This window comes from Eurytemora carolleeae, unplaced genomic scaffold (genome assembly GCF_000591075.1).
Source record: "Eurytemora carolleeae unplaced genomic scaffold, Eaff_2.0 scaffold500, whole genome shotgun sequence".
Classification (NCBI taxonomy): domain Eukaryota; kingdom Metazoa; phylum Arthropoda; class Copepoda; order Calanoida; family Temoridae; genus Eurytemora; species Eurytemora carolleeae.
The window spans coordinates 269382-289234 of record NW_019396405.1 but is presented as its reverse complement, the minus strand read 5'-3'; the positions used below and the strand labels follow the sequence as shown (position 1 = coordinate 289234).

At 32.6% G+C, this 19853-nt stretch overlaps 2 protein-coding genes across 2 annotated transcripts; both read right to left on the bottom strand.

Annotated features, from left to right (window-relative positions):
* Window positions 1-3247: 3247 nt before the first annotated feature.
* LOC111702628 (uncharacterized) lies at window positions 3248-9937 on the bottom strand. The gene is made up of 8 exons (XM_023474381.1): window positions 9751-9937; window positions 9205-9274; window positions 8610-8675; window positions 5350-5383; window positions 4637-4688; window positions 4520-4583; window positions 3907-3980; window positions 3248-3362 (listed from the first exon to the last, which is right to left on the bottom strand). Exons 1-8 carry the CDS (start codon window positions 9859-9861, stop codon window positions 3255-3257), a joined length of 579 nt encoding a protein of 192 aa, XP_023330149.1. The 5' UTR covers window positions 9862-9937; the 3' UTR covers window positions 3248-3254.
* Window positions 9938-12717: 2780 nt separating this feature from the next.
* LOC111702623 (uncharacterized) lies at window positions 12718-14124 on the bottom strand. Its single transcript, XM_023474377.1, has 2 exons — window positions 14001-14124; window positions 12718-13324 (listed from the first exon to the last, which is right to left on the bottom strand). Exons 1-2 carry the CDS (start codon window positions 14058-14060, stop codon window positions 13013-13015), a joined length of 372 nt encoding a protein of 123 aa, XP_023330145.1. The 5' UTR covers window positions 14061-14124; the 3' UTR covers window positions 12718-13012.
* Between the last annotated feature and the right edge of the window lie 5729 nt (window positions 14125-19853).

The following is a 19853-nucleotide window of genomic DNA, read 5'->3' as shown; positions in this document are numbered from 1 at the left end:
ATCAATTTCTCAAGACAAGAACATCAGATACAACTTTCATTGGTCACGATCCTGAACTAAAGTGATTAACTTTCAGCCTATACCCCCTTTCATTTTTACTCTACAGACCCTTTAACTATATGGTTTCTGGGAGGAATGTATATATTCTCCTAAAAAATCGCAGTTATGTAAATTCCGATGTGGAAACAGCAGGGTGTCCCATGAAATATAACGGTTGGTGAATAGTTTTGAATGCCTTTTTCAGTGTATTGTATTAGATATTTAAGATTTATTGCCGTTTATTTCGTTAAAAAATCATTTACTCAAATATACTATACTTTGAAATCAATTTTACTATATAATATGATTGCCATATAGTAGTTTCCTATTATTCTCTTTTGTATCTCGTAGGACACCCTGTAGGCTGTAGTTGAACTATTTAGACTCTAAGTTAATACTTCTCTTCAACTAAAACCGGAGCACACGCACTACTCTAAAAGTTGTATGATCAATGCCCGTACAACATGTACTATCCATGCTCTCAGTCGTCCTGCCCAATCCATGCCGGTACAACATGTACTATACATGCTTTCAGTCGTCCTACCCAATCTGGACTACCCAGTGTAAAGTCGATCCAGCACGTAACATATGAAGCCTGAGAAGATCACAGTGCAGAAGAAAAGTGGTACAAAAAAGTCTATGTGAATAGTTCAACTATTTCTCGCTATTAATCTTCATTCCCTTTAAATCCTGATTAATCTGCTGTCACTCAGATGAGGGAGGGAGTCCAGATTTCCTCAAATAGTAATCACCGCCACCCAAATCTGTTTTGCGGCAAGCGCGCTCCTCAATTGGTAATCTCCACTACCTCAATTAGTAATCACCGTAAAATTTTGTTTTCTGTGATTTGAATTTAATGCACTTTTAACACAATTTTCGACATCCATCGGGGTTTTATGGCATCTGTATTGACTTAAACTAAATTTTCAAATTATTTTCAGATTTGTTTGGTCAACAAAAATTGAGAATCAAGGTATACAGTTCATTTTAGCCGAATCTTAGATCCAATTCGCCACTTTAATGACTGCATTTCATGATTGGCGTCAAGATACAAAAAAAGTCGGGCTGCCTGTTTACTAAAAATTATCTCATCCCACACAAAGTAATATCCATCTCCATTTAAAAGATATTTTCAAAAAACCTTTACAGTGTTTAGATTTTTGTATTCGCCAACTCGAGTTCAACATCTACAACAAAACTAATTATATGCATAGAAAGTACTTAAAATTTACTAAAAATTATCTCATCCCACCCAAAGTAATATCCATCTCCATTTAAAAGATATTTTCATAAAACCTTTACAGTGTTTAGATTTTTGTATTCGCCTACTCGAGTTCAACATCTACAACAAAACTAGTTATATGCATAGAAAGAACATAAAATTTTGAAAAATTAGTCTCATCACTTCCACTACTGAAAATGAAGTATTTAGTCCACTAATAATGGGTTAAAGTTTCCTCTCTATATAAGGAGTTTAAAACAACATTCAGAGGAAAATGCCGCAAACATTCTTAAAGCGAAACTTGAAACTAAAAAACGTAATATATTTCTTAGCACTTAGTGTGGCATGTTTATTGATTTATTTTCGAAACTAAGGAGCAATAAAGAAAGCTTTAACAATATTGTACACCATAGGGCCATTAAAAGAGGTAAATATGGTCTTATTTCTAAGAAATAATTTTTTAAGAAAAAATAATTAATTTTATGCTTTTGTGGGCTGATTACTATTTGAGGTGGTGGAGATTACCAATTGAGGAGCGCGCTTTCCGCAAAACAGATTTAGGTGGCGGTGATTACTATTTGAGGAACTCTGAAATCCCTCCCTCCTCAGATTAAGTTGACTCATGTCAGCATTTCAGATAATATATAATTCTATTTGACCTGGGGGACAATTCAGGTATGCCCTCCGGCAGTAAATGCTTTGCTTGAGGCGTAATATTCCATTGCCAGGCGTAAAATAAGACAATAAAGGTGTGAAGAGGCGAAGATCGATTAATCAGCCCAGGAGGGTGAGGGAGGGGGTGCAGGGACGTCATTAGCCCCGCAAAATGGTCTCCAGGGCTCTGAAAGAAAAATTTGAAAGAAGTATTTTATTTTTTAATAGTTATGCAATGTTTTTTTTCGGATATTCAAGAAAACACTGCAGAACTATTTAAAGATTAACATTTTCTTAAAAAATGTTATTTTTTACTTCTTTAATATCTACACCAGGGGCAGCACCAGGTCATTTTGAATACTTCTCTGCGAAACAGAGGCTTGGGAGACCATTTTGCAGGGCTCGTGGAGGCCGCGCACGGGCTGCACCCCCTCCCTCACTCAGTAGGGGGCCAGAGCTGAAGGACAAGTATAGGGTTAACAGGTGACACGGCCACCGACCAGAGCCCAAAACTGAAGACAGGGTATCGCTAGGAAAACCAGTTTTGAAACCTGGGTTTCACGAATGGGGTTTGGCAGTTATGTGGATATCAATATTTTTGTGGTGAAATATTATTTTATTTAGTTTCTTCATATACTCCATTTGTTTAATCTCTTAAATCAAAATCTACACAAATGTTAAGACCCCCAAATGAAACTCGGGAGTTTCGTTCATCGATACTCTTTTGTGGGCACAGGTATGCTATAGGGTTAAATATTTTATTCCAGACTAAGCGGGATGGGGAGGGGAAGGGGGGGGGGGTTGAAACAGAGGTTTTCACATAGATATTTATTTATCTATGGATTTTCATTTCTCAAATATAAACCTGAAAACAGCCTGAAAACCTTCCACGTTTTTAATTAAAACTCTCAAATATAAATGACCTATAAACTGTGGAATAGGAAGACGACTGTTAGACTTCAGATCTAACTTTAAATAGTCCAATGAACCGTAAACACAAAAAATGTGCAGCATAGCAAGAACCCATTTCATGCAATTAATAGGTTTATTTTTAAACTACTCCACAAAACTATTATTATTATTACTTTAAGAACTTCAAACAGCGCATAAGATTGCTTTAAATGTCGCCATTCATTCCGCAGTAATTTATGTATTTCTACAAGAATCAAGATCAAATTCAACTTTGGATCTTCACATTGAAAGAGTTTCAAGTCGTCGTTAAAATCTAATTTTTCCTGCGTAACACTATAGCATATGATAACTGTTTTTTAACCTTATCACAAGTTTCGTTAAAAAGTTCAACAATTTTTTGATTCGAAAAAATACAACTAATTTTATATTATTCATTTATTGTTCTGATTGCAATTTGTCTATACTTCTCATTCGAAATAATTTGAATATTAGGATTTTTAGCTTTTTCGTCCCAACTTCTCATATTCAGGATATCCTGAAATCAATATCATTAATTATAAACTATAATGAAGACGACTTTCGATTTAAATTTTGATTTAAATCAAGCTTTTGAACAGCATGGATACACAAAAATATGGAAACAAAGATAAGCTTCAATTTAAAAATCTTCTTTTTAATTACTAGTAAATTTATAACTAGAAAAAAGCTTGATAACAATAAAAACTTAAATAAAATATAAAACAAGACTCAATTAAAACTTTCAGATATAAAGCTGAAAGCTCTCTAGGTTTTCAATTAAAACTTTCAAATATAAACCTGAAAACTCTCTAGGTTTTCAATTAAAACTTTCAGATATAAAGCTAAAAACTCTCTAGGTTTTCAATTAAAACTTGCAGATATAAAGCTGAAAACTCTCTAGGTTTTCAATTAAAACTTTCAGATATACAGCTGAAAACTCTCTTGGTTTTCAATTAAAACTCTCAAATATAAACCTGAAAACTTTCTAGGATTTCAATTAAAACTCTCAAATATAAACCTGAAAATACTCCAAGTTTCAATTAAAACTCTCAAATATAGACCTGAAAACTCTCCAGGTTTTCGAATACTTCTGCCTCCGAAACACTCATTGGTCCACCCTGACAAATCAGTGTTCCTAAATCAAGGTTTCATTTAGATTTTTACAGAAGTGTAGGACTTATAGAATATATATTTAGCCTTAAACACATTCCCGGGCCACCCATGAGTGTCCTCAAAAAATGTCAGCCCATTCGGTACATCCGTTTGGCCGGCTGGGCCAGGCGTTGCCCGTGGAAAAAAACTTGAAAAACAAATTTGGAAAAAATGTTCTAATTTTTTTAGCCTATAACACCCCCCGGCCACCCATTAGTGTTCAGCCCATTCTGTCCAGCCGTTTGGCCGGCTATAGGCAACATATATAAATATATTTGAATGTCTTGTTTTATATTTAAAATTGTGATTTTTCTTTAGGTTTGAATGGGTAAAGTCCAATATTGATGATACCTAGTATACCATGGGTTTAAAGTAATCCTCTATTTAAAGAGTGGCAGAGATGATTTTTAGTCGGCAAAATTGGTCTTGGGGACCATTGGAAACGCAAAATTCCCTAAACTTAACTCTAAAGTATTAAAGTAAATAATTAAATATTAATTATTAATTATTAATTAACAATACCTTTACTGGCATCAGACAATGTATTGTAGTATTCTGGGTTTTTAAACACCAGGTACCGTTTAGCCTAAAATATTTAAATTTAAATTTTACATAAATTATTGGGTTTTTTTCACTCGCCTGTACATGAGCTTTCACAAACTGAGTAACTTTTTCCGGAAACCCCAGTTTTCTAAATAGTCAAATTCATAAATAACTTTAAAAAACGGATTAAGGGTTTACTAACACAGGGATTAGAAAACGGAATGTTCAACTCTGTTAAATCTGAAAATGTGCCCTTAACATGTTCAGAGCTAAAACATTCATAAAAACAACATTTACAAATTGTAAAACAACCACCGATATTTATAATATAAAGTAAAAACAAAGACGACCGCTATTCCACAATCCACATATACTACAGAGAGTGTCCCATGAAACAGGAGCAAGACGATTTTAAAGTCGTCTTTGATATTTGAATTTTTTGTGAAATTCAGTCGCCAACCTTTACTTTCACATGTATGATTCTTGAAACAATGACCACAAAATCCTTCTAGTCCTGCCATTTCCAAAATATGTTCTGCCTTTTTTGTGCTTTCAATATTACCAGAGATATTAAGAATTTTGTTCAGATTTCAACTTTGTTAAACAAAACCAAAATTGTCGAAATCTAAACGAAATTCTGTATATTTGAGGTAATATTGAAAGCACTAAAAAGGTAGACCCCATTTTGAAATGCCAGGATTGGGGGTATTTTGTGATTATCATCTCTAGAATTTTACTTCTGGACAAATAAATGCAGCAAATTATATCAAAAATTAATGACACTTTATAAAACTATACGTTTATCTCACCTCAGATAATTTTCCCCTACTTCCTCATGCTCAGCTTGAAATATTATACAAAACATGAATAAGCCGAATATATATTTTTAAAATAAATAAAATAAAAAAATTGTTTGCATATTATGTACTCTTGTTGACTTTAAAAGTCACAATAATAAAATAAAAGAGATCCAAATGGATATTTCTAACATTTATTTAATAAAAACGAAAGTTTGGAAATATTTGCCCAAGAATGGGTTAAAATTGGTTGGTTTAGAAATTAACAAAGGAATTAATGATGAATATTTGAGGGTACTTCATGGGAGTGATGTAGAGCTTCATGTTGGTGGAGCAGATCAACAGGAACTGGAACAACAGGGCTTATCCAACCTAGTAGGCATCTGCGAATTTATCATGATGCGATTGAGCGATTATGTTGTCTCTGGAATGCATGATAAACTGGGAACCCTTGGGGTAAGCACGTCTGCTGCTAGCTGAGTATCTGCGTCATCATCATAAAGGAGTCAAGAGGCTCCCTGTGTCGGAGCTGTTACTAGCTCAACTCTCCTAACCTGACTGAGGGCTGGGATGTGTAGAGGGGTGAGGGGGGAACGAATGAGCGGGGTTTGACATGTGGGTGCTTCATGGAGGAAATAGATAAACACGTCTTGAGAATAGGCTACGGCATTTGAGTCGGTAAAATCGTCTTCCTTATATTTCGAATTTTTGATAACAAACCGATATAAAACTTTTGATCAGGTCTCATGGATCAGTTGCAACAGTTCACCTTTAGTGTGTTTAACCATTTCAACGCAATGTTAAGACATAAAAATTAATTTTGAAATATTTACAATTACAAGCTTACATAAAACGCAAAAATTTGTGATTTTCTCTCAAATGTCGTCTTACTTTCAAACTGTCAAACTATCAATATTTATTTGAGAGCTTTGTCATTAATGTTTTCCAATCAAAATACACAAATAAATAACGTTTTGTGCCAACACATTATTTTTCATGTCTTAAATTGCCTTAAAAATAGTTTAAACGCTAACTGTCACAAGGAGCTTTCTGGATTTTGACAAATACTAAAATTAGCTAGATTATGTCCTGATAGGATGCATTAACCATCCAAGATTTTTTTACAGTGAAACCCTTAATAACGAATACATCGAAAGAATTTATTAAATGTCGTCTTGACAATTTTTCAATGAGTTTTATACTTTATTACGTAAATTTCAGTATTTGCGAAAATAAATAAATAGCCATGAATATGCGGGAACAGTTTTAGAGAGTTCCATATAATCATTTAATTAAAAAACTAAATATCTACAACATTCCATTATCAGGAAGTGAAGAATACGACATTTGATGAATTCTTTCGATGTATTCGTTATTAAGGGTTTCACTGTATAAAATTAAATTTTGAACATTTTTGTTTTACATTTAAACATAAAAAATGGGCTTATCTGCAGCGAAAATCTTGAATAATATTTTACTTCACACAATTAAATTCTAAAACTATTAAATTCAATACATTTATTTATCCTACGTAACAAATTATATTGTTTGTACACCCCTTACAAAATCTTAGGATGAAATATGTACATAGTACATGTACACTTCAGTACAGTACACTTGATTATATAAAAGTAAACAGTTGTCTACAGCGTAAACGAGTATTAATCTTAGCATAATTTATCTTGTAATCATGAATCACAATCAAATAGTTTTGGGTCGAGACAACCTCAGTTTGAATTGAGTTTTTACTAAAATTTTGCACAATCATTTTTTAAATATATATTGGACGTTTTACATTGGATTGGAAATCTGCTCATGTTGCAAATTTTAGGCACTGCACCGCTTTTAAGTCATTACTAATGCAAAGAACAGCCTGCATACGATTCTTGTTGACACAAATTACTCTGATAGAAAAACAAATACGGTAATCGTCAGTTCTGCACATTTGTACTAGATAACCTTGTCATCAATAGTAAGGTTGTACACTTTTCGTCGTATACATCAATACAATGAAGACGACTTTATATTTCAATTTTTTCGTCATCATCATAAAGGAGTCAAGAGGCTCCCTGTGTCGGAGCTGTTACTAGCTCAACTCTCCTAACCTGACTGAGGGCTGGGATGTGTAGAGGGGTGAGGGGGGAACGAATGAGCGGGGTTTGACATGAGGGTGCTTCAAGGAGGAAATAGATAAACACGTCTTGAGAATAGGCTACGGCATTTGAGGCGGTAAAATCGTCTTCCTTATATTTCGAATTTGTGTTAACAACTCTATTATTCTCTGAGCCCGAAACTTAAGACATATGAAATGTAATAAAACCCAGTGTCGGAAATCTGGTTTCATGAATATTACAGATACAAATGTTTTTGTATTATAAATTTTAAATTTTGTTTTAAAGACGTCATTTTTTGGTAACCAAATTTAAAGCAACCACAATTGAAAATTACCAATTTCTAAAGTTAAAAACTTGGATATCTCATTCATTCTTGACCATACAAAGTCTTTAAAGGTATTGTTGCAAATCAGGCATGCCACTCTTTATAAATGGAGGGTCATGCGAATTTTGAATGAAAATATAACCATGTGTTTGTTAACTGTTACACCTGGTTTACAGGTGAATAGTGCAAAGAAATTGAGTTTTTGCCACAAACTCTGATTTTCTAAACTCTATATCTTTATAACCCAATGTCGTAGACCTTAGATATTTCAAACTATCAATACTTATAGATAAAATAATCTAAGTTTGAAATATCAAGGGCTTGCACCATCAGATTGCAAAAATATTGGGATCAGAAGATTTGAGTTTGTGGCAAAAACTCAATTCCTTTATTAAGCAAGTTTAAATTGTCGTCTTTTGGTTCTCGTAATTAACAAATGGGTGTCCAATAAACATGGGATTGTGTTCCACTTGGCATTATATTACGTGAACACAATGTGTGTAGTATTTTGTTAAAACATTTTGGTCTTGGGAATTACAAAATGTATCATATTTGCAGAATAAAAATTGATGGAGATGTTAATACATCGCTCCAGATTCTGATGTATTGAATAACAACGATTCATTTCAAATTTTTAATATCTTCTTCAATTTTAAAGATACAACGAAGGCAGACCACATTTTTTAAAGCACAAGACGTTCTGTCTTAATTTTAATAAACTCTTTATCATTTAACAACTATCAGAAATCGAAGAGTATTTTACAGTCGTCTCTTAATTCCCATGTTTATTGGGACTCACTGAATAATATAATTGTCATGTATGTTGTATTTACCAGTTCCGAGAGTAACACCGTCTTGTTCCATATTCTTCAATCCTTCTTCTAGTCCAATGATATGGCCTGAAATATTCCTAAAATTCGCCTGAAATTCAAATTCAGAAAATTGAAAATAAAATCAAATTCCGACCAATACAGTGGTTACAATAATGAAACAGAGTAAGAATACGACCTGAAAATAAATGCGTTTTCAATTTAATGTGTTTAAAATTCTTATAAATTTTTTTTCTAACGTAATTTTTTTTGAAATGTTTAAAAATTGTCATTGTATTTCAATTTGTTTTCAGATCACTGTTATAGCTATTGATGCTTCAACTTCAACAAACTTCCAACTTATCCATGTTCTTTATGAATTGTAAAAAACGTTTCATCTGATGACACTGAAACAGCAGGTGAAATATTACAAACGACTTAACGTTCTTATTTAAAAATTGCACGCTAAAAAAATGTCTCATTGGTATCAAATGAATCCAAGAGGTTTTCTCTACAATACTGCTCTTTCAGTTCAACTTCCATGTCTAACCGGTCTATCTCTTTATAGCTCACATTAAATAAAGACCACCCCTTGCAATTCTCTATTTTTATTGTTGACCTATATCATGAAGGAAGCCAGCTAGAACTATATCCTCACTTGAACCTGCATCTTCAGCTAGTCTTGCCACCTATAAATATAAACTTTACAGTAATTGACAGATTTAATACTATACAGCCTACAGGGTGTTCCAAATCATATTAGATCGTTCATAGCTTAAAATTGAGATTTTCGGGACTAATGAGAAAATTTTACAAGAATCAATCATTTAATAAATGTAAAAGGCTTCTATAAAAATTTGCATGAAGAAAATACTAGGCTTGGAGATTATTCAATAAGATATGGGACGCTCTGTGTGTTTACATTATTTCGCTTTTTTCCTAAAATTGAGAATTTGATTTTTGGATTAAAAATATGTAGCATCTGATCAAAAACATTTTTTTCCAAAATGAAATTTTTTAGTCCGCGTAGGTCAAATTTTTTTAGATCAGATTCCCTTTAGATCAAAAGGGTTATAGATCGAGTAACTATGCATCGAGCAAAAAACTGATTTTTTTTCACGAGAATTTTTTCTCAATGGCATCAAATATAATGAGACAAGTGTACCTGCTGAGCATGCTGAAGCTGAGATACCTTCTCACCAATATAATTTTGAGTTCCCCACTTGTCATACAGTGAAAACAAAGAGTTCACAAGATCTTCAGAAGAAGACGACATTTTATAAAATCCTGGCTTTTTACTGAAAAGTGATTTTCCATGTTCGAGGTTTTCTTGGTAAGTTCATATATAAGGTCTGAAGGAAATGGAAATAGAAAATTACTTTTACACTCAAAGTAGAACTTCAAATAGTCCAAAGAACATGAGAAATAGCAATTTTGTTCAGACCCAATAAATGAGCTAATATAGTAAAAATATTTCATTTTGTAACAGCATCAAATCAGGGGGGATGATAGTTCTCTACCTGTGTGCTCAGTTAGTTGTACTGTACACTTATATCTGTTTACTAATATTGACACACAATAGGTTAGGCCAGAATCAACTTATAATTTAAACAAATATGCAGTACGCTCTCGGTATAGTTTATGGCCTATAAAATTAGTAAAGGAGTAGCGTACATCATCACTCTATACACTATAACCTCATTGCATCAAATACACTTAATTATTGTTTTAGTATCGTCATTATTTTTTTCTTTTAATTATAGAATTTCGCTTAGATTTTTTTTAATTGGAACTTTCAAAAGTGCTCTAAACATCTTTAAAGATATGTAAGTTACAAAATTATAACTGGTTTCCAACGTAATAGATTATTCACTTACGCGAAATTACGTGAAGTTACGCGAAATAATTTTCATTTCGTGCAATTTCGCAGGATTACGCGATATTGGCGAAACTTCAATTTGGCGTAATTAGCAAAACTTTGATTTCGCCATAATTTTGCGTTATTCTACAGAAGTAATTTTGTGAAATGTTGCAATAATGACGCCTAAATAGCGAAACCTCATACAAACCAACCTAGACAGGAGAACATTTTAACCTTCCAGGAGAATCTAAATACACCAGAGATTTTATGACTAAACTCACGAGAATGAACAGAAAAATAGTTTTTATTTAATTGTAAACTGTAATTCATTATTTAAAAAAAAAATATTGTTTATATCCAATTCTTTAAATAACCCTCCTTTCAATCTTCATTCGAAACAATCTCAAGGAATAATAATTTTCTTAAAACATTCTTTAAAAAGTGAATATTTGCAAATTATCATTTTTCCATCCCATGATCTGGGTTCGTATCCCTCTTGCACATTAGACAGCCCATAAAAAAAAATTGTAAATAATCTTTTTGATTGTTTAGTTTCTTGTTGTTTTTATCATCGATTTTGATGGTTATTATATCGCTAGAACTGACGAGTGTCAACCTAGACCAAAATATATTTTCAGTAAAATGTGGAACTAACATCTACCTTTTTTACTCTACAGAGGTTAAGTCCATCACCATAAACGAATTTTAATTCAAATTGAAAGTATTTAGATTATTCAATCAGATTGGAAATGGTTGTAGCGCATATCCTTACACATATTTTCCCGCTATATTCATTTCTGAGAATTAATGGACTTTACTAATTATGAAATGGTTTCGTATTACGCGAAACCAGACTTTTTTTCGTATACGTAATTCGCACGTAATTTCGCGTAATGCTTCTCCAAGTGTTACGCGTAATTGTAAGGTAATTACGACTGCAGAAACCCTACAACACTAATTGCAAATAACAAAGTTATCGATCTTAGAAAGATGTGACATTAGAAAAGAAGAAGAAAGGAATTGAGGCTTTGACACAAATTCTAATTTGCTAAACCCTTTCTCTTTGCAACCCAATGTTATATATAATCTTAGATATTTCAAACTATGAATTCTTGAAAATAAAATAGTCTAAGTTAGAAAAATCAAAGGTTTACACCATAGATTAATTAAAATAACAGATAAGACACTAGATGTCGTCTTTTCAAGACCTAGTGGATTTTCGTTCACAATGACCCAGAGGCAGAAGCCTAAAGGAGTTACGCGTAGTCGGCGTAAAACAGATTCTTTCTCTTTAGAATTATAAGACAGAGAGAGAGATAGAAAGCCTGTTTTACGCCGACTCCGCGTAACTCCTTTTGGTTTCTGCGTTATTGTGAACGAAAATCAAATAAATCTTGAAAGATGGCATCTAGTGTCTTATCTGTTATTTTAATTAATCTATAGTTTACACTATCCGGTTGCAAAGCTCTATAGGGATTAAAAATCAGAGTTTGTGACAAAGAATTGATTGCTTTGACATGTATTCCACAGTTAATCGGCCTTACTTCTGCATAATATGATTATTCTCTTGTTTTTGTGTGGGTGTTCACTGTTCACATTTTTTTTTTTCAATGATTTTGTGGATTTGTTTTCACATGGTTTAAATACGTGAACTAAATATTTTTAACAAATGATATTCTTTAACTGAACTTATAAATATGATAAGAGATTATCATGAGGGGAGGATATTTGTACTCAGTGAACAACAGCTTAGCTCTATCCTATTTTGTTTAATGTAGATGGGAGGGGGGGGGGGGTGATTTTGCCCTTAGGATTTTAAAAGGGGAGTGTGATAAATGTCTCTAGTCCAATTTTTCAAGGCCAGCTCATTAAAAAGAAAAATAGACCGCTAACTTTAATGGTTAAGAATTGGTGCTATAGGTACTGGGTAGGTTTTAGAAAATTACAAAAGAACATCGGGAAAATGTTGAAAAGTAGTTTTTTACTTTCGACAAATATATACATGCGATACATGTTTTACATCCATTTTCAAGGGCTTTTCAAATATATAAATTTTAGATAAAGAAAAAAAAACATTAATTAAAACACCCCCAAGGTTAAGCTGGTTTAGCTGTGTGTAATTTGGGTTTATTACATATGTATACATCTATACTTGTTGAACAAAATCATTTTAAACTCCCCTGAGTCTTTGAAAGTCGTCTTTACCGCCATTATCTCATGCAAAGACGACCTCTAAATACTCTATATGTATTGCACTGAATAAAAAAGAACAAACATGTCGAACATTTATTATCTAAAAAAACTATTTTTGAAAAAATGCGCCATTTCAAGATAAAAATGGCGCGGTTCTTGTCATAAAATTACACGGCAAGGAAAACCCATAACAATTGCGCTACAAATATTTCAAAGAATCAATGACGACATTCATTTACATTTTAGGAGATAAATCCACGATAGTCCAATCCTCAACTGTGGCGATCAAAAGTTCCACTTCTGGTTGCGTACGCCTGGGTTTGCACTGAGAGTTGACTTGCTTCCTGTAGCGCAGACCAGACGTGTCCTGGCTCTATGGGAGAAACAAGCGCCTGCGACTACTCAATGACGCGCTCTCCATAGGATCAGTGACAGTCTTGAGGTCGACAATCACCCAATCGTCTTTTTGTCGACTCCGAAAGAATGTCTGCTCGTTAAAGTTCGAGGTACCACCGCTCTCGGTGGAATGCGCGGAACTTCGTCTCGATGAGGTTGTTGAAGAGGGAGAATTGAAGGGTGAGGGAGGATGAAGGTCTCCCTCAGGATTACCGGCAGTATTTAGCCCATCACCAACAACAGGTTTGTAGAACCCTCCTGGTTCTACGTTCTGGTTGATGTCGAAATTCTAAAAAATATTAATTAAAATTAATAAAAAAAAAAATACAGAGAAATGTGATTAGCTCTGGAACACAAGAGATAGGACGGAACAGTAATGTTTAAAGAAATCAAAAAATCAAAATGTTTAACATAATACGACATTCCTAAAATATTTTTTTTTATCAGATTTTTTTCTTCTTCCATGATCTTTATATTTTTGTCAAACTATTATGAACTGAAAAAAATACAGAAAAAAACATTGTTTTAAAAAACGAAACATGATAGTAATAAGACATATTTGTAAACCAAATTTTAGAAGTAAAATTCTAGAGTTAACAGTCACAGAAGAGACCCCTTGTTCTAGCAATTCCTTTGGTTTGCCTTTTTTGTACACTTAATATTACCGCAATATTACCGGAGATTTCGACAATTCTGGTTTTATTTAAAAGAATTAAAATCTGAACGAAATTCTCAATATCTTTGGTAATATTGACAGCACAAAAAAGACAGACCACATTTTGAAAATCCCAAAACTAGGAGAATTTTGTGGTTAATGTTTTTAAAGAATTATACGTGTGAAAGAAGGTTGACGACTGAATGTCTCAAATAAATGCAAAGACCAAAGACGACTTTCAAATCGTCTTGCTACCGTCATGTTTCGAGGGACTTTTCTATCAATTTTCTCAAAAAAGAACTTATTTTACCTCTTCTACATGGTTTCTTATAGAACTTTTCCTGGCACACACTGCAGTATATATTCCCATCAAGTGTTAGGTAGACAAATAGATAAATTAATATTTATAAATAATAATAAATATTATTTTCTAGAACTTTTAAACAACAACTCATGGAACCATCTAGAATATCCTGCAGGGTGTTACTTATAAGATAGTTATTGTAATAAAATTGCGATAGTTTTTAAACCATAAATCACAATGATGAAAATACTAATGATGGTAAGAAAGATAATACAAGTTCTCTTTATGATAATGATATATAACTTGGTAATTGCACTGTTTCAAATAAAGGTCAAAACTGCTGACCAGATCGGGATCAAATTTTTCAGTAACTCACATTACCCCAGGGAAAGTTTATGCCTGGTTGAAATAGAAAAATTGTGCATGATAAAATGTCGACTTTTATAATATCTGAAGATCCACCAATTTAAGCAGAAAAAATGAAAAGTTCATTTAAAAAGTTGGAATGATAACTTTAATAATTTAATTATTAATAATAATAATAACAAAAATAATAATAATATTAATTTTCTTATTAGTGTGGCATTTTTTCTGTGACACCCAATTTTTACTAATTGTAGATAGGGGTCCCATGGAATTTTCCTTCCCCCTTGGCCCCCCTCTCCCACAATCCCAGGTCCGTTTGCCACTATAGGGTCCACACAGCAATATTCTTAAAGGGAGTATTCGCGAAAATTCGCGAAAGGGGTGTATAAAAAGTTGATATTTTATAATATTTTTGATTTGTGTTTTTTTGTAAAGCAATATATAGCTTACAACTTGTTTTCACGGCTGGCGCTAGATTTTCGAACATTCCTGTAAAATATGAAAATGTCGTCTTCATTATCAAAAATCCTCGAAACAGGAATAAATGTTTTCCAAAGGTAATCTCAGATCATAAGAAATTAAAGATATTATGAAATATCAACTATATAGAAATGCGTCGAAATATTATTGAGTACGAGTCGTTTTTAACAATTTTCTCCTTTTAGACGCAACAGATAGAAGTAGGATTAGTAGCGATCACCATCGATAATTTTTCGATGTAAGCCTATACCCCCCTTAATTTGTCGCGAACACCCCCTTTAAATTATCCCTATTTTTAACTGATTCCATGGTATCATGGTATCTGATCTGATACCATATAAATCCCAAAAACATGACATTTTGAAAGATAATTTTCAGATTTCAAATTTTTAAATTACTGTACATATGGCGGATAGGAATAACGTTAGCGTAAGATCTAAAACATTTTTTTCTTATAGCTTTATTTTCCTTTTTTTCAACACACAATACCATACAGTGACCGTTAATAGTTTCCATGATGTAATTGTAGGATTTACGTGCTAATAGCAACATCATTTATACTTATTCTCATTGGAAAATTTCCTTTACATTTCCTCCGAATTAAGTAAGTAAGTAAGTAAGTAAGTAAGTAAGTAAGTAAGTAAGTAAATAAGTAAGTAGGTAAGTAAAAGTAAGTAAGTAAGTAAGTAAGTAAGTAAGTAAGTAAGTAAGTAAATAAGAAAGTAAGTAAGTAAGTAAGAAATTATTTTTTTATGAAATATAAATAAATGTAAACTGTTAGACTGCAAGAGTATAGAATCTGTGCTTATATACATATATGTTAGCCATAGCTGACCTAACGGCCATGACCAACCTGGCTGATATTTATAGAGATCCCATGAGGTATAACCCCCAGGGGTGACAAAGGCTAAACAAATTTTGAAATTTTTGAAATTTCACAGTCAACGCAGGGAACTTCAAGCTTTGATTATAATTTCACACCAGGCCAACGCTGGATACTCTAACTGTAGTATATAATAAAGAGAATGCAAGCTGGATAAAATGACTGTATAGAACTGTTTAGTTTTGGTTAAATAAAAGAAACTAATAAAAAAGCTGACCCCAATCCAAGTTTTTGGACCATTCCGCCAGGTTCGTTATTGAAATTTTAAAATTCAATTTGAAAACTATTCATATTCATAGTTTTGATCGTATTAGACATTTAACCTAATAACATTTAAATCCAGTTGATTTTTAATTTATTCAGTTCTAATATGTAGATGGTTCCGAAAAGAAAATGAGGAGTATGCGGCTCGGATGAAAAAATTATTAGAATGTGGCAAAGATGAGAAAATTGCGAGAATGTGGCTCGGATGAGAAAATGATAAGATTATGGTTAATATGAGAAAATGATGAGAATGTGGCTCGGACTCGAAAAGGATGAGAATGTGGCTCGGAATCGAAAACGATGAGAATGTGGCTCGGACTCGAAAATGATGAGAATTTGGTTTAAAGGAGAATTTGAGGATTATGTGTCTCGGATGAGAAAATGATGAGATTGTGGTTCGGATATAGAAATTAGGCGAAAAGTAAATGTTTTTATGAAAAATGTTTAAAGATTGTTGCTTAACTTAAACAGTTGTTTTGTTGCAACCTGGTTTCTATATTTTTCTAACTGTAAATACAGCTTTCTAGAGTCTTCAATTTGATACATGTATGATAAACAGTACAGGGTGACCCAGAATTTGATACATGTAAAACAGTACAGGGTGACGCAGAAAGGTTGAGACTATAAAAACGACTTGAAACTTTTCAATGTTACGATTAAGTTTTCTGGCTTAAATGTGGTCTTTAAATGGCTTATTTAGTGACTTGGCAAAGACAAAAAAGAAGTTTATATTGCAGAGAATCATGAAAATACGGAAACAGACAGTTTGCAACATGTCAAATATCTGTCTCTGAAGTCTCATCATTTGTGGGTAACCCTGTATCTAGAGAAACTTATAAGTAAGACTTATAGAGAAACTGGAATAATCTGGTTTTTGAGGTCGATCTCTCAATCCAGCAGTGTTGCCGTGAACTCATAACACACTGAGCTAATGAGCTAATTTAATTTCTTGATGAGAGAAACAAGGAAAGTTATTCTCTTTAAAAATATTTTAAATTGTCTCTTTAAAATTAATTAATAATAAAATCAAACATGGAGCTCTGATTGACAGTTTTTTACTAATCTAGATTTTAGTATTCCAATTATGATTACAATTAGGGAAGTTAAGCAAGTTTACTTTACCAAGGGTTCCCAAGACCAGCGAGGGATGTTTTGTTGGCAAAATTGTTCGAGGGAACTGGGGTGGTTAAGTAACACTTTTAATTTCCCGAGAAAGTAGTTGAACACAATTTTATCGTCTTTTGAGATGAAAATGCTCAATTTTTTGTATGAGAACATAGTAGAACGGGTCGTTATTTTACTTTATGGTCCCAAGGGACGTAGAGTAACTTAACGACACTCTGTTGGGGAATCATAGGTCGGTAATGTTGGTCAAAACCCCGCCTCTTATAAAATCCTTTCAACAATCCGCTCCCTGCTCTTTGTAGAAGAGCCCCGCCCCCCCCCCTTCCCACGGCCATCTAATCAACACATACCCAAACCTTATCTTATATTTGTAAGCAAAGTTTACATGCTCCCCCCTCTGATGACGTCAATACAATTTCTAATTGACGTAAGTAATATTTACTCAAGGGGGAGGAAGGGGATTAGGGTGAGAATAGTAAAATATCTTTTTAGATTTCCGACGTCTCTATCGGAGGGTAATATTCCCACCACAAATTTCACAATCACTAATTTCACTATTAGCAACTTCCCCAATCCCTTATTTCACCAATAGTAAGTTCCACAATCCCTAATTTGCCCAACACAACTTCCACAATCCCTAATTTGTCCAATACAACATCCACAATCCCTAATTTGCCCAACACAACTTCCACAATCCCTAATTTGTCCAATACAACATCCACAATCCCTAATTTGCCCAACACAACTTCCACAATCCCTAATTTGTCCAATACAACATCCACAATCCCTAATTTGCCCAATACAACTTCCACAATCCCTAATTTGCCCAACAACAATTTCCCCATGAAGTAAAATTCTTAATTAAAATGAAAAATTAGTAAATGATATTCAAATATTTTTTAATAAAATTTTCTAAATTATTGAAAAATATTAACATAAATTTAAAAATTAATATATATTTTAACATCTAGCTAAGCATAGAACATAGAACTCTTAATATATATCTGAGCATAGAACATAGAACTCTCAATATCTAAAGCAGAACATAGAACATAGAACTCTTAATATCTAGAGCAAAACATAGATCATAGAATTCTTAACATATAGTTGAGCATAGAACATAGAACTCTGAATATCTAGCTGAGCATAGAACATAGAACTCGTAATATGTAGCTGAGCATAGAACATATCATTCCGAATATCTAGCTGAGCATAGAATATAGAATTCTTAATATAGCTGAGCATAAAACATATCATTCTTAATAATCTAGCTGAGCATAGAACATAGAATTCTTAATATCTAACTGAGCATAGAACATAGAATTCTGAATATCTAGTTGAGCATAAAACATAGAACTCTTGTTATCTAACTCAGCATAGAATATATAATTCTAAAATATCTAGCTGAGAATAGAACATAGAATTATAAACATATAGCTGAGCATAGAACATAGAACTCTTAATATCTATCTGAGCATAGAATATATAATTCTAAATATCTAGCTGAGCATAAAACATAGAAAGAATTCTTAATATCTAGCTGAGCATAAAACATATAACTCTTAATATCAAGAGCAGAGCATAAAACATAGAATTATTGATATATAGCTGCAGTATAGAACATAGAATTCTTAATATATAGCTGAACATAGAACATAGAATTCTTAATAACTAGCTGAGCATAGAACATACAACTCTTAATATCAAGAGCAGAGCATAAAAAATAGAATTATTGATATATAGCTGAGCATAGAACATTGAATTCTTAATATTTAACTGAGCATAAAACATAGAATTCCTAATATCTAGCTGAGCAAAGAACATAGAATTCTGAATATCTAACTGAGCATAACTCTTAATATCAAGAGCAGGGCATAAAACATAGAATTATTGATATAAAGCTGAGCATAGAACATAGTATTCTTAATATCTAACTGAGTATGGAACATAGAATTCCTAATATCTAACTGAGCATATAACATAGAATTCTTAATATCTAGCTGAGAAAAGAACATAAAAATTCTCAATATTTAAAGTTGAGCATAGAATATAGAATTCTTAATATCTAGACAAGCATAGAACATAGAATTCTTTATTTATATGATGTAATCATTGCAATACTGTAGTCGGTTCATATCTTATGGCCTAACGTGGCCAGATTTAAAAAAAATAGTTTTATCCTTAAAATTGGAACATTAAACTCACCTAATAATCGAAGGACAAGGATTCCGAAGTGGCTCGGCCGAGAAAATGAGGAGAATGTGGCTCGGACGAGAATTTGTTGTGGCTGATCTGTCTCCCCTCTTACGTTCTTCGGTATGAGTCGTTTAAAAAATTTTCTCCTTATAGACACGACAGATAGAAGTAAGATTACTATCGATAATGTTTCGACGTAAGCCTATACTCCGATTTAATTTTTCGCGAACACTCCCTTTAAACATTTAAAACGTTTAGCCCATGCAAAAAAAGTATAAAAGTAGAAAACTTAACATTTTATTGGTCAAAATGGGCTCTAAAGTTAAGGCTCACTGACCTCTGATTAACCTACGGTGTTGGCGATTATATTAATACAATGAATACAACTTTAGATTTCAATTTTGATGTAAATCAAACTTTTAAGCGGCATGGATACATAAAAATATAGAAACAACGAGCTGTCAATTAAAAAAAACTTCTCTTTAATTGTTTGTAAACTTGTAATTCTAAAAAAGCGTGTGAACAATTAAATTAATTAAAACTTA